The sequence below is a fragment of the Cydia splendana genome, chromosome 14, assembly GCF_910591565.1.
Source record: "Cydia splendana chromosome 14, ilCydSple1.2, whole genome shotgun sequence".
Lineage (NCBI taxonomy): Eukaryota > Metazoa > Arthropoda > Insecta > Lepidoptera > Tortricidae > Cydia > Cydia splendana.
The window spans coordinates 2,709,433-2,723,150 of NC_085973.1; the positions used below are offsets into that span (position 1 = coordinate 2,709,433).

A 13,718-nucleotide genomic window follows, 5' to 3' on the forward strand; every position below is an offset into this window, starting at 1 on the left:
AACACCTCGGCCGCTCAGATATACCTGATCGCAACTGTACATACCTAATTTCATAAAGTGGACTCAACATTTCTTTAAAAAATTGTAATTAAATAATCAGAATCGGAGACTTTTTAATGTCAATGTCGTAATATCAAACTTTGTTGCCGTTCGAAACCTTAAAATGTTTCGTTCCATTTGCTAACCTCGCTCGCTCGTTATGACTAAATACAACTTCAGAACTTCAAAGCAACAAAGTAAGATACCATTTTAGAAATCAAAGGCAGTAGTAAAATGATTATGTTAGAAGCAAAGTAACAAACTGGGGGTCTATTAGCCACGTGAAAATCGTTTATAAACGGACAAATATAAGTGTCAACAACGATTTAAATGTGTTATCGATCAATCAGATTAATTCCAATATAAAAGATGTAATTTGTAACTATATACACACAAGTAAGGTCATTGCGCTAGTTTTCGTCCGGCTCTAGTTTTCGTCCACCTGACGAAATTTGAATATAAACCTTCATTGCTGCACAAATTTGGACTTATTGCAATCCTTAATATCTAAACAAAATATCTATCTACATAAAAATTATATTTCGTAAGTAGCAAATTAAAAATGAAATGTATTATTCAAGTGGTCTGAAACTGACACTGGACGTTAAACTGACGCAACTACCCTATATTTACAAGAATTTTTCTAAACCATCTAAAAACTTTTTAATCCCAACAGGTTTTCAGCCACTCAAATCTTTCAATCCTAATATTTAAAAAGTAAAACTGAAAGTTTTAAACTTTTAACAAAACTGTCCACACTATTTGATACATCTTTTGGCATTAGGGATTTATAAAACAAAAAAAATACAAAAATATCGAAAGTTAAAGAGTACGTCAAACCTGTTATTAAAATTATAAAACAGAGGCCTCTCGTTTAACTTTCCTTGTTCCTTTATATCAATATTATTGTAAACTTTGCAATTTTCATCAAAGATCACGGCCTTTTCGAAACAGTTAAAACGGACCTAATTTATTTACGGAGGCTAATAATACGATATTGAACGGAAAATTTTGATGAACCATCTACGAATTGAACATTTCAAAGTTCAAAGTTTTTAGAGCACCGTACAAAACTTTGTTCACGGTGCTCTTATGGGATCACTTCGGTCTTGCAAATCGGTTGAATGCTTTTTTTATTGTATAATTATAAGAATCAGGTTACATTGCAGGTCGAATACTGATACTGAAAATTAAAAAAAACTTTTAGGCAAAACATATCTTAGTGCGACATAAAATAGTAGAAATTAAATAAAATGGAACTAAAAAAATCCATACTAAGGGTAACATTCCATTTCTGATCGCAGCTGCACTACTAGTCTAGGTCTAGTACGAACGCGTCGGTGTTATTGTCAATTTTTGTTCCATAGTAAAATTAATGGTAGTGCTGCTGTCGTTGGAAATGGACTGTCACCTTAAATTGTTGCCATGTTTAAGCATTTTAAGTCATAAATGTGACAGTTACGTAGGAAGTGCGCTCTCATTTATTTTCTACAATTTCTTGTCGGACTTTACGTATATCACCTGTAGATATGGATTTTTGACATTGGAAATGTCTTTTCGTTCGCTCCAGTATAGGGTCCGATTTCACGAAAAAGTGCGATCCCCTTATATATCGGAAAGTTGTGAAGATATGACATTAAAAAATAGGCTCAAAAGTCGCATAATCACGAGAGCTGTAAGGTGCAAAAATAATTATTCGAGAAAGTCAAAAACAAAAAAAGTTATGGTCGAAATAGTGAAAATAAAATTCAATTTTTTCCGAATTTTTGATTTTGGTGCTCGATAATTTGGAAACGAAGAATGATATCAAAAATTTGAGAAAAACGACTCTGGACAATTTAGTCAGCTACAATTTGAGCCTAAAACAAAGAAGATCGGGTTAAGGGTTTGCCCTGTAGCCTAACCTTAAAATAGTCAAAAAGTCAGAACGACATTTTTCACATGACATTTATGACTTCATGTTTCGCAGAGTTCGTTATCGGTGTTTGTTGTAAATTATCGGGATTATGACGGCAGAATAACACTTGCACTGCATGGGCTATCAAAATCGCATCTGATTTTTCTTGGTCTAACTCTATCTATCCTGTTTGAGACGGGCGTAGATAACGCACTATTCGACAATCTATGCATTCTTGTGGTGGTGGAAATAGAGGCAAAGGCAGAGGCAGAGGCAGAGGCAGAGGCAGAGGCAGAGGCAGAGGCAGAGGCAGAGGCAGAGGCAGAGGCAGAGGCAGAGGCAGAGGCAGAGGCAGAGGCAGAGGCAGAGGCAGAGGCAGAGGCAGAGGCAGAGGCAGAGGCAGAGGCAGAGGCAGAGGCAGAGGCAGAGGCAGAGGCAGAGGCAGAGGCAGAGGCAGAGGCAGAGGCAGAGGCAGAGGCAGAGGCAGAGGCAGAGGCAGAGGCAGAGGCAGAGGCAGAGGCAGAGGCAGAGGCAGAGGCAGAGGCAGAGGCAGAGGCAGAGGCAGAGGCAGAGGCAGAGGCAGAGGCAGAGGCAGAGGCAGAGGCAGAGGCAGAGGCAGAGGCAGAGGCAGAGGCAGAGGCAGAGGCAGAGGCAGAGGCAGAGGCAGAGGCAGAGGCAGAGGCAGAGGCAGAGGCAGAGGCAGAGGCAGAGGCAGAGGCAGAGGCAGAGGCAGAGGCAGAGGCAGAGGGCAGAAATAGAAATAGAAATCATTTTATTCGTGAGCACAAACACAAAATAAAAACGTATACAGAGAAACATAAAAAAGAAAAAGTGCCACGAAATGGTCTCACCTCAGCATGTTGCTGGCGGCTGCTGGCGGGTTTAATACAACATAAGCACACGCTGTTTTGGTCATCGGACTCGTCTCGATGAGCACTTAGGAGAGTAGTACCCAAGATAGAGCTGATGCTGAACCCTGGCTGTACCTAAAGGAACTCAGGTTTGTTGCAACATAGGCACACGCTGTTTTGGTCATCCGACTCGTCTTGATGAGCACTTAGGAGAGCATTACCCAAGATACCTGATGCTGAACCCTGGTAGTACCTATTGGAACTCAGGTTTGGTGCAACATAGACAAACGCTGTTATGGTCATCTCTCGTCGCGTCAAACTGCTGTCAAGAAAATGTCATATCACTCATATCTTACAGCAAATGGGCCGCTGCCGATCAAGACTCGAGTGACGATAACGGCGATGTGGCTACCACTTCTCGAGTTGACTACGGATTTGACGTGTAATAATTTTTTTGTACTTTTGAACATTAATATATCCTGCTTATTAATCGAAAAATTAAATATGTACCTATACTTATGCGCCACGGCGACAATTATTCAAACTTCGATACGCGTGTGGAAATTTTGCAATTTGTTTGTTCACATGCGTTATGTCCAGGATACTTGTGTTAATCTAAGAATAAAATAATTATCATTCAACGTTGTAGTTTTATTTTGTAACTTTTTCCTTATCCAGACTTTCTCGTCGCTCAGCGACAATTTTTTTCGAATTCCGTAGATTCATTTCCAATGTGCTCGATAGTCGTGTGAGGCACGAAATCTGTGAATTTTTTTTCTAATCCTCTTTATTGTCTCATGTGGGTGTGGTATGTAAAATGTGCCTAATTTGCTCTCCACTGGGTAATTGTGCTTCAACAGTTTTTATTTGCAAAAACTAATCAAAACCTCATTTAAAACTTACAACATGATAGTAGCGATGGTCTATTTAAATCGGCATATAAATAGTAGATTGTTAACCAAGGGTTGAAAGGCACCCATTTCTGTCGAGGTAGTTTGGCGCTCGAACGCAGTGAGAGCGCCAATAGTCCGAGACAGAAACGGTGCCTTTCACCCGAGTTAAACACTCTACTTTTCATATCAAATGCGAGGAAACCAAACAAGACAAGGCAATTTCGCAAAATCAGTAATTGAAGTACATAACAAACCTACGGCCATGATTTTTTCCTTAGGACTTACTTGCAATCGGAGACTTTACATGCGTGAAGATTAATCACCCCTAACGAAAATCATTTAGATTGCAATATTTACGAAAACACACATTTTTTTACAAACTACAACAATTTTAAAATAATTTGTTCATTATAGTATGAAAATCAGCGGGATTGCCTCGTACTTTTTTAATTTTATACTTTTTCGTTCTAAAAGCCGCAACAGACTACCGGACCGCACCGCGACCATGGTGCGCCGCACCACGTCATAATATAATAAAAGTATTTTTAATATTAAATAACAATTTAATTAATAATATAAGAAACTTTTATCTTGTATTTTATTTTATTTTAATGAATATAGTTCTAAATAACTTTAAAAACCAATTTAATATCGTACAAACGTTTAACTGTGGCTGTATAAGATTCTGCCTTTGCTCATTTACGCAAGCGTAAGGTTTAAAAAAATATATTTGGTGTATTCCTTTTGGTTCCCGCTTTATGAAATCGAGTAAATAGAATTCAACGAAAGAAATCAAGAATAATTTGTTTTTAACAAATTACTTACATCATTTTTTATAAAAAAAGGATCAACGTGGGATTTGTAAAATTAAAGAATTACCAATTGTTCCAGACGAGGAAATAAAGACACTATTTTTCCATTTTGTTTCCACCCAGTTGTTCATGGGACGGGGACGCAGAGGAGTACACCACTTTTCTGCGCTAGAGCATAAACGTATCACTTTCTGCGCACCTTTTAGAACAACAACGACCCACTTTCAGAGCATGAGATATGAAAAATATCAACATACTTAACTTCCACAATATAATCATTTTACAAGTTTTTTATTAACGCAACCTAATAGGGTATTTGACTACTAGTCAAATTAGTTTCTTTTTTCGATCTGTCAAAACGATCTTCTACTATAGTATTTACATGAAACACTAGCATGTGACGTCACGATCAAATTACCTACTCTTTATAGTTTTATACGGGTTTTAAAATAGAAATTGTGTCTAAAAATAACTGCTGTCTACGTTTCTCTATTGATCTTCTGGTGCTTTATTTCTTGCATGGTGTAAAATAATTTATTTTAAATACAGTCAAATACCGTATTGTGTTGAGGGTTTTTAGAATTATCTATAGAAGTAGGGAAAAAGATATATTATTTAAACCGGTGATATTTAATATATAAACGTGTATCAGGATAGATATAATTACTGGGTTCCTTTTAGTTCCCCAAATTACTTATAAATGGACGTCTAAATGAATGATTAATGAGATTTATGAACTTGCATTTTACGGAGTTTGGTAACCATTAATAAAGTCTACGCTGGTTTCCTATGAATTAATTAAAACTAAAGAGGAAAGTTCATTGTATCATTAAATACCTCTGGCTCTATGTCTATGCCTCCTAGTATCTAACTGTGTACTTTATTTTTAAGGCGGTCGCGGTTAGCAATGTGCCAGTTGTACAACATATCCCATCAAACAAATGTGAAATGAGAGCCAAGTTCAATATTAAGAATATTCCTCGTTGTTGACTTCTCCGGAAAAAGAATTAAGATGTATATGGGTGCCAAGTTCTAGTTTGCTTGGGGTGTAATTAAAGTTCAGGATTTGACTTGTCTAGTTTTTACGTACACGCTATATTATTTCTCCTATGTTACTTTTCTAAAATTTAGTTTTTTGGTATAAAAACTAGCCAAGACAAAGATCGTGTAGTATTTTCTAATGCTAAAAACCGGGCAAGTGCGAGTCGGACTCGCGCACGAAGGGTTCCGTACCATAAAGCAAAAAAAAAAAAGCAAAAAAAAAAACGGTCACCCATCCAAATACTGACCACTCCCGACGTTGCTTAACTTTGATCAAAAATCACGTTTGTTGTATGGGAGCCCCATTTAAATCTTTATTTTATTCTGTTTTTAATATTTGTTGTTATAGCGGCAACAGAAATACATCATCTGTGAAAATTTCAACTGTCTAGCTATCACGGTTCGTGAGATACAGCCTGGTGACAGACGGACGGACGGACGGACGGACGGACAGCGAAGTCTTAGTAATAGGGTCCCGTTTTACCCTTTGGGTACGGAACCCTAAAAATGAGGTATAAAAGGGCATCGTGTCGTCAGCTAGCTATAGGACTTGTCCTATTTTTCACATATGTTTCGTGTACCTATAGCTATTTTGCGATCACCCAAACACGTGAAATCGAGCGTGAACAACGTATCTATCAATAACTCGTTACTATTAGCATAATGTAACACCCCACACGTATTTTTCCGAGCCTATAGAGACGGCAGGTAATCTAACTTAGTTCACAACTCGGACAATCTTGTGTGGCATGTGTTCTATTGTAGTGTTGCTAGTTCCCTGTGGATCAGTTGTACTTGTAGACTACGGTATTGTGAGATTTGTGAGTGAAGTCGGTTTTAACGGAATTGGACTATCGTAATTAGTAAAGCTAATTTGTTTCGTTTTTGAAATAAAACTATGGAAACGGATTAAACCGTGTATAAGGGGCTATTCATAAATTACTTCATTTCAAATTAGGGGGGGGGGGTCTGGACATCGGATGACGGTAGCATGACGTAGGAGGAAACGGGGTCATTCGGAGCATGATTTTTGGATGATTTTAGGGGGGGGGGGGGGGGGTCAAAAATCGTCAAAAATCGATGACCTAATTTATGGACTTTATGGACAGCCCCTAATGAATTTAAAATACATCCCGACGTTTTGAAACCTTTAAGTACTTACCTACAGCATTCGGGGTCAACGCGTGACTAAGGAAAAAATAGCTTTAAGGATATTAATAATAATCATTATCTATGCCCCATCGTTATTTTTTTTTTTGTATTATGTACTTAGGTACCTACTATAAGAGTTAGAGCTAAGTATTTAAAAATGTGTATGAAAATGGTATTTCGCTCCTAATCTTATAAAACAATAAAAAAAAGTCAAAATGCTTAGTATACATTGAAAAATGTAAAAATATTTTCCATAATGTCAATATTCAGAGGAGAGAATGGTGACTACGTTTGTATGGAGAAGCGACCGTCCCCTTTTCCTCTTAACTTTAATTTGAGATTTTGCAACCTGTGCTCAAATATGTATACACATTAATTTAAAGTTGTTAGTAGTCTTATTTGTTTACTTAGAAAACTAATTATGAAATGCATTTCAAGCACTTGAATATACACACGAATAAAGGAAACTGCGTTTGCGATTTAGTTCAAGGTTGGCACGAGCCGAGAAACTTTCGGACTTTTAAACTAATACTAAAGACACATTTATTTACTTTAATAACCTCAGTTAAATATGTTATTATTATCAGAATGTATATATCTGCCTCTCTATCACTCTTCAATTTATTTATAGTCAGACCGTAAAAAGTCTGCAGCGATTTTGATAGCCCACGCAGTGCGAGTGTCATTTTAAACGTCAAACTTCTATGAAATTATGACGTATACATAACACTTACACTGCGTGGGCTATCAAATCCGCTGCAGACTTTGTTTGGTGCGACTCTATTTACTCGTATGGCATTATGAGTCGTTCTACAGTTTTATTTACAAATTAATGTCTAGGTTCTTCACCCAATGGGCTACGTTCCTCTTCCATATATTCGTGCGAGACACTGCACATGCACGGTCTGTGCTATCAGAATCGCTGCCAAAATAGCTTGGTCTAACTCTACGACTTTGGCGATCGGCTTGGTGATTAGCGCGCATCTCACACGCGACTTTCCCGTCATTTCGCATGCACCAAACAGCGTGAGCGATCTTCAAGGTCGTGTCAAAACCAATTCAAAATCATAACAAAATCTAGGCATCAATAATTAATAGACACAGAATATGGGGTATTACTGCAATGTTTTGCCGCCAGAGTGCAGCACTAGCACCCATCGTAAACCATAGAGTAACTTATACCTACATACTGTGCCTTAAACTGTTTTTTGACAAGTTTTCACAGGCAATAAATAAAACATTGATACATCAAAGCAGTTTGTTTATAAAGGGCCTACCGGGAAACGGGAAAATCGAAACTCAGCTATCTGCCTCGTTTGCGGTAGACCCTTAGATTGTGCCTGATTGTGGCAGTGGCGTCCCCTTCTCAGAATTTCGCGTAATAATTCCTATTAGAGACAATTATTAGTTTAAGTACCTACGTTTGATATAAGTAGAATATATACTTAGTTTCATTAGCGGGACAGGTTTTAAATTGTAAATCATTTGAGTAGGTTGTATTTAAGTACTTATTATATTTCAAAGTACAGTAGAATCCGTTTATTATGACTCCGCTTAATACTGACCAACCGCTTACTATGACGTAATTACTGTGCGAAGTTTGGTTTTCATATAAAATTCTTTGTGATAAATTCGGATAAGATGACTTCGCTTATAGTGACAAATCGCTTACTATGACCTAAAAATTCTATTTCCATGAAATTATGTCCGGTTATACTGACACATTCCCTGGTTTTCGTGGCCGTCACCACGTCTTTCCCTGCGAGGATGTTTGGCGCGTTCGTAGCGTGTAAGGTATTTTAGTTTTGATTCTCAGTGACAAGTTGATATTTGTTACAAGTTTAATAAAACTCATTTCTCACAAAGGAATATGAGATTAATTTGGAAAACATAACAAAAATAAGAAGTTGTACAACTATGTTTTATATGACATCCGCTTAGTATGACATGTTTGTCACTTCCCTTCGATGTCATTATAAGCTGATTCTACTGTACCTAATGGGTAGATTAAGAACAGAACGGGCCAAATTCGACATGTACAACTGTCAGATTTCGCATCAACAGTTGATTTTATTGCATGTTGATTCTATCAAGTGTTGATTCGATCAACTGTGGATAATATTATTTAGTACAACCAAAACTCAACCCTAAACTCGGGGTGGTTCGGTTTGGTTTGGGTCACCTAACTGTGGATTTTGACATTGCACGTATTCGAGAACTTATTATTTTTCCCATCACATCAACGGGAGATCAACACGATACGTCAAACGTCTCTTGTCGAATAGGGGTCAAGTTATGAATACAGACTAAAATTGTCATTAATCTGACACCTATGTACCTAAACTAATCTAATGTATGCTAATATGAATATAATGTTTGTTTGTTCGCCAGGAGGCGGCGGCGGGAGCGGGATGCGGAAACTGCATGCGCTCCGGCCCCTCCGACCCACGGGCAACATCAGGTGCATACACTAGTCTTATTTTCTTTTTCTGTCTGTTATCTTCGACTTGCTTTGCTTATCGATAAGATTGGTCGATATTTAATTTTTTCAATCCTTCGTTTTTTTGCTAGAAAGTTCTAGGTCTAGTCATCAGGCATCTCACACGCACCAATACGCGAAATGCCTTATGAGACGACTCACCAGTACCGTCTTTACCATAAGGGCACACGGGGCCCGTGCCCAGGGCCCCATCCTCAGGGGCCCCCGAAGGACAGACAGTAACAGTATATTTGATTACTCATAATAAATAGAAGATCATAATAGAAAAATGTTAGTTTAATTCGCTTTCTTTACTTTCCAAAAGGGCCCCAAATTCTTATGTGCCCAGGGGCCCCAGCATAGTTTAAGACGGCCCTGCAACTCACGCAGACCTATTCTGATTGTAACTCTCTCTTCAATCGGTCCCTCATTGCTGAGGATCGTGATTCCATTTGATTCCGTCAACTAGTTGTCTCCATCGGTCCCGTTCTGTAGCTTGGTGGAGTGCGTCGCTGACAGGTATTTTTAGTTCCTGATTGTAACAACTGGTTATGAATTTGATCTGGATTTCTTTACATTTATGATTAGTCATAGGATCTGCATGTGTATGCTTATGACAGGTCATATCTATAACAAATCCACATCAAGTATAACAAAGAATAAGCCTCCGGGGGCTTAGCCAAGATGCCAATCGTTTGCGCCGTAGCGAACGAAACGCTAATGTCTCTCTGTCGCACTAATATGGAAGACTGATACTTTGAGACATTACCGTTTCGTTTGCTACGGCGCAAACGATTGGCATATTGGCTAGGTGCTCTGTATTTCATGCGCGTGAGCCGCTGACGCTGATTGGTGCTCACGGTCAAGGTCGCATCAAACAAAATGGCCTCCCGTATACTTTACTTACGTACTGTACACTACATACTAAAAACATTGCAATTAGTCAGACATCCGACCATTAAAAGCAAATGAATCAACGCCCACCGAATAAAATAATAAAGCTGATAAATGCGGTGTCCTTTTTCATTAGTTTTCGCGGGTTAATTGAATTGGCTTATGTTAATGGTATTTTGTAATGGATATTCCTTATTTAAAGCTTACACATTGACTTGCTTGACGACCGGTCTGGCCTAGTGGGTAGTGACCCTGCCGGTGAAGCCGATGGTCCTGGGTTCGAATCCCAGTAAGGGCATTTATTTGTGTGATGAGCACAGATATTTGTTCCTGAGTCATGGATGTTTTCTATGTATTTAAGTATTTGTATATTATATATATCGTTGTCTGAGTACCCACAACACAAGCCTCCTTGAGCTTACCGTGGGACTTAGTAAATTTGTGTAAGAATGTCCGTATAATATTTATTTATTTTATTATTTATTTATCACATGGCGCAGATAAAACGTATCAATATCCTGGTATACATTTTTAAAGATGCGTTTTGACCACAGAGTTGATAGATAGTACCTAAACCGAGAGCTAACGTCGTTTAAAGGATAACTCACGCTGCAACGGTCCGGCCCCGGGCCGGTGCGCCCGACACTTCAGTTTTCTATAGAAAGCATCACGTGATCACTGATCTCCTGTCATAGAAAAATAAGTGTCGGGCGCCCCGGCCCGGGGCCGGACCGTTGCAGCGTGAGTTATCCTTTAAACGACGTTAGCTCTCGGTTCAGGTATAATTTATCAACTCTGTGGTCAAAACGCATCTTTAAAAATGTATATCAGGATATTACACAGCTACACATTTCTACCAAATTTCATCAGTTATACATAGAGTTTGTTAAAATATAGTCAAGAAAATGTTATGTACTTACCATCAAATAACTAGTCTTATAAAACACAAAATACAAAATAGTCTTACAAAATAGAAATGTAACACATTCGATTGAAAAGGATACGTTTGATAGTCGCATTTCCTGTACTTACTTTTGTGGCAGCAATTCGGTTCTGTAAGGGTATAGTGTGTAGCTTTCAAATAGAGCTCGACGGCTAATCCTATTGTCTATTGTTAAGTAAAACCGCACGTGCTACTTACCTGCAATAAAGGGTCTTATTTATTCTATTTGGCACCTGAGCGCGGGCTAGTCCAACGCTCAAAAAACCAGTGTAGGTGCGCTCTCCGATAACGCGCCTTTGTTACGCATCTCGATGACACATTTTAGACTGGTTCTGTACCATTCGACTCGCCGGCACTCAGTAACCGAAGTACGTATTTTTTATGCAGGTGGTTGTGGCACGTGGCACGAGCGGTTTTTCTTAACAATAGACAATAGGATTAGCCGTCGAGCTCTATTTGAAAGCTACACAGGGGCGTATTTACCCTAAGGCCATCCGGGCCATGGCCCGGGGCGCCAATCCGCCAGGGGCGGCATATAGGCCGTATGGCGCCCCTGGCGAATTGCATTTTGTTTTTCTTCCTTGACTTCTGGGGCGGCGAAACGTATTGGCCCAGGGCGCGAAATTTCAAAATACGCCCCTGAAGCTACACACTATAACAGTTCTAACCTAACGTACCTACCTATAAGTAACCCAAGTATAAGATATAGTAGGTATGTATAAGATAAGTTAAGTAAAGCAAAGTAACAATAGGTGGTCCAGCGCTAACAAGAGGGACAAGATACATAAGCTAAAAAATTAAGTTACATTTAAAAGTAACATTTTTATGACAGGAATATTCGTTAGGTGCTTCAATATTCTTCCTGAGAGATATCCAGATACTTATAGAACATTATCATTAATCTAATTGTTACTTGCGGGTGTCATTCTCAGGCCTCAGCTAAACGGATGGCTGTCTCGTCAATGAAAAACAATGTCAAAGTAATGCTATTTTAATCTCTTACTTTTAATTGATTTGTCAAAGTTTCAGAGAATCGGGACAGTGGGCCGATTCTGTGTTCATGTTCACAATTCAAAATGTTTTTTAACATACTTTGATACGACCATGACCGTGTAGGTACACCAATCAGCGGTAGCGGTTCAAGCAGATTGGTGGTGACGAAATGCAACCAAAGTGCCTGCCGCGACAAATTTCGATAAAAAAAGGTGAAACTATGCATTAAAAACTAAACAATCTGCTTCTCTATCGCTCTGGCATAGGTAATCGACCGATGAAGAAGCAGATATAATATAAAGAAATTTCGATTTTCGTTTTTATGCGGTAAGGTCTCAGGAGTCCTCTCATGAGCCATTTCGCTGCTCACTTACTAGTGCGCGTGCGATGCCTGATGACTCAAGCAACGTCGTATCAAAATGAGATGAATATCATATCAAATAGTTAAAACAGAACTGGCTTCCTACTTGAATACAAGTACCTAAATGAGCGTTTCTTTTATTTTTTGCCATTTTTATATATTGTGACCTTTTTTTGCCACTTTTGTGTTATTTCTAGTCAGAATCGCGAGCCTTTTTCATCCTTATAGGAGAAAAAAAGTGTCCCAAAATTTCCATACATTTCTCAAACTTTCCTTTTTGTTACCGCCATATAAAGTACATGGAGAAATGGTAAAACAATAGGAAAAAAAGGAGGTCCCTTTGTTTCCCATAAAGTTTTAAGTCATAATGTATTGTTTGTCATATTATCGTTAGTCATAAAACTGAAACCGTTAACTTTTCAGGATTTTCGTAAGGTTAATCTATAGATAGGTTAGGTTAGGTTAGGTTTGTTTTATGGCAATCCTGAAAAGTTACGCGTTTCTGAGAAAAACCAATTATGACTAACGAAAATTCGGACAAACAATACATTATGACTTAAAACTATTTGGGAAACAATAGAGACCCGAAAAAAAACTATGGGTCATTTTTTTATCCCATTAGGATCGTTAGAGCTCGTGATTCTGAGTAGAAATAACACAAAAGTGGCAAAAAAGGTCACTATGTAAAAAAATTGCAAAAAATAAATCAAAACGCTCAAATATAAAAATAAAGTCTGGTATATCTTCCGCTCTGCTTGTTGTTTTGATTAATTAAAATAACAAAACATCTGATACAATTGCAACATCGAGAAAATATAAACAACCAATTTGTGAGAGATTTTTGCTGTGAGCTGCGAGAATCGAGATATTAATATTGGGCAAGGCCATAAACAAGAAATTGGTATATGTAATGTTTTTAATTCTTAACCCGGAACTCGCTAATATCAGGTACAAGTTCCGAGTAACATTAGATAGACCTAATATACATATGTGTACCCCTTTCACTACTTTCACTGTACTTCCGCACACCACTTCTCTATCGCCACAAGTCAGATAAGACTAACACAGTTCCTTCCTTCCTTGTACTTAGATCTTACAACCGCAGATCCTTGGTGGAAGACCACATATACCCCGGCGCGAACCGGCACGACCCGGGCCTCCTGTGGGCTGGACTTGGCCGGTAGACGCCCACACAACAAGCGGCCCATGCTCTGCGGACGGAGCCAGTTCTTCAGCCCGCTCTGTCCCCGGTTTCGGAAGCCGCCCCAAGTCATTATTCGCTCTGTAAGAACGCCTGATACGATGCCGATTTTTACGCACGTTATAAATAATAGCTTGTTTTGAATGTTGTAAGTCCAGCCAG

At 38.6% G+C, this 13,718-nt stretch overlaps 1 protein-coding gene across 1 annotated transcript in view; it reads left to right on the forward strand.

The window, feature by feature from the left end:
- The window catches only part of LOC134797061 (uncharacterized), a 72,151-nt gene extending 58,433 nt beyond the window's left edge, over positions 1-13,718 (forward strand). Inside the window, exons 5-6 of the mRNA XM_063769281.1 lie at positions 9,077-9,146; positions 13,446-13,718. Coding sequence (XP_063625351.1) covers positions 9,077-9,146; positions 13,446-13,539 — 164 coding nt within the window. The 3' untranslated portion in view covers positions 13,540-13,718. The remainder of the gene's footprint in view (positions 1-9,076; positions 9,147-13,445) is intronic.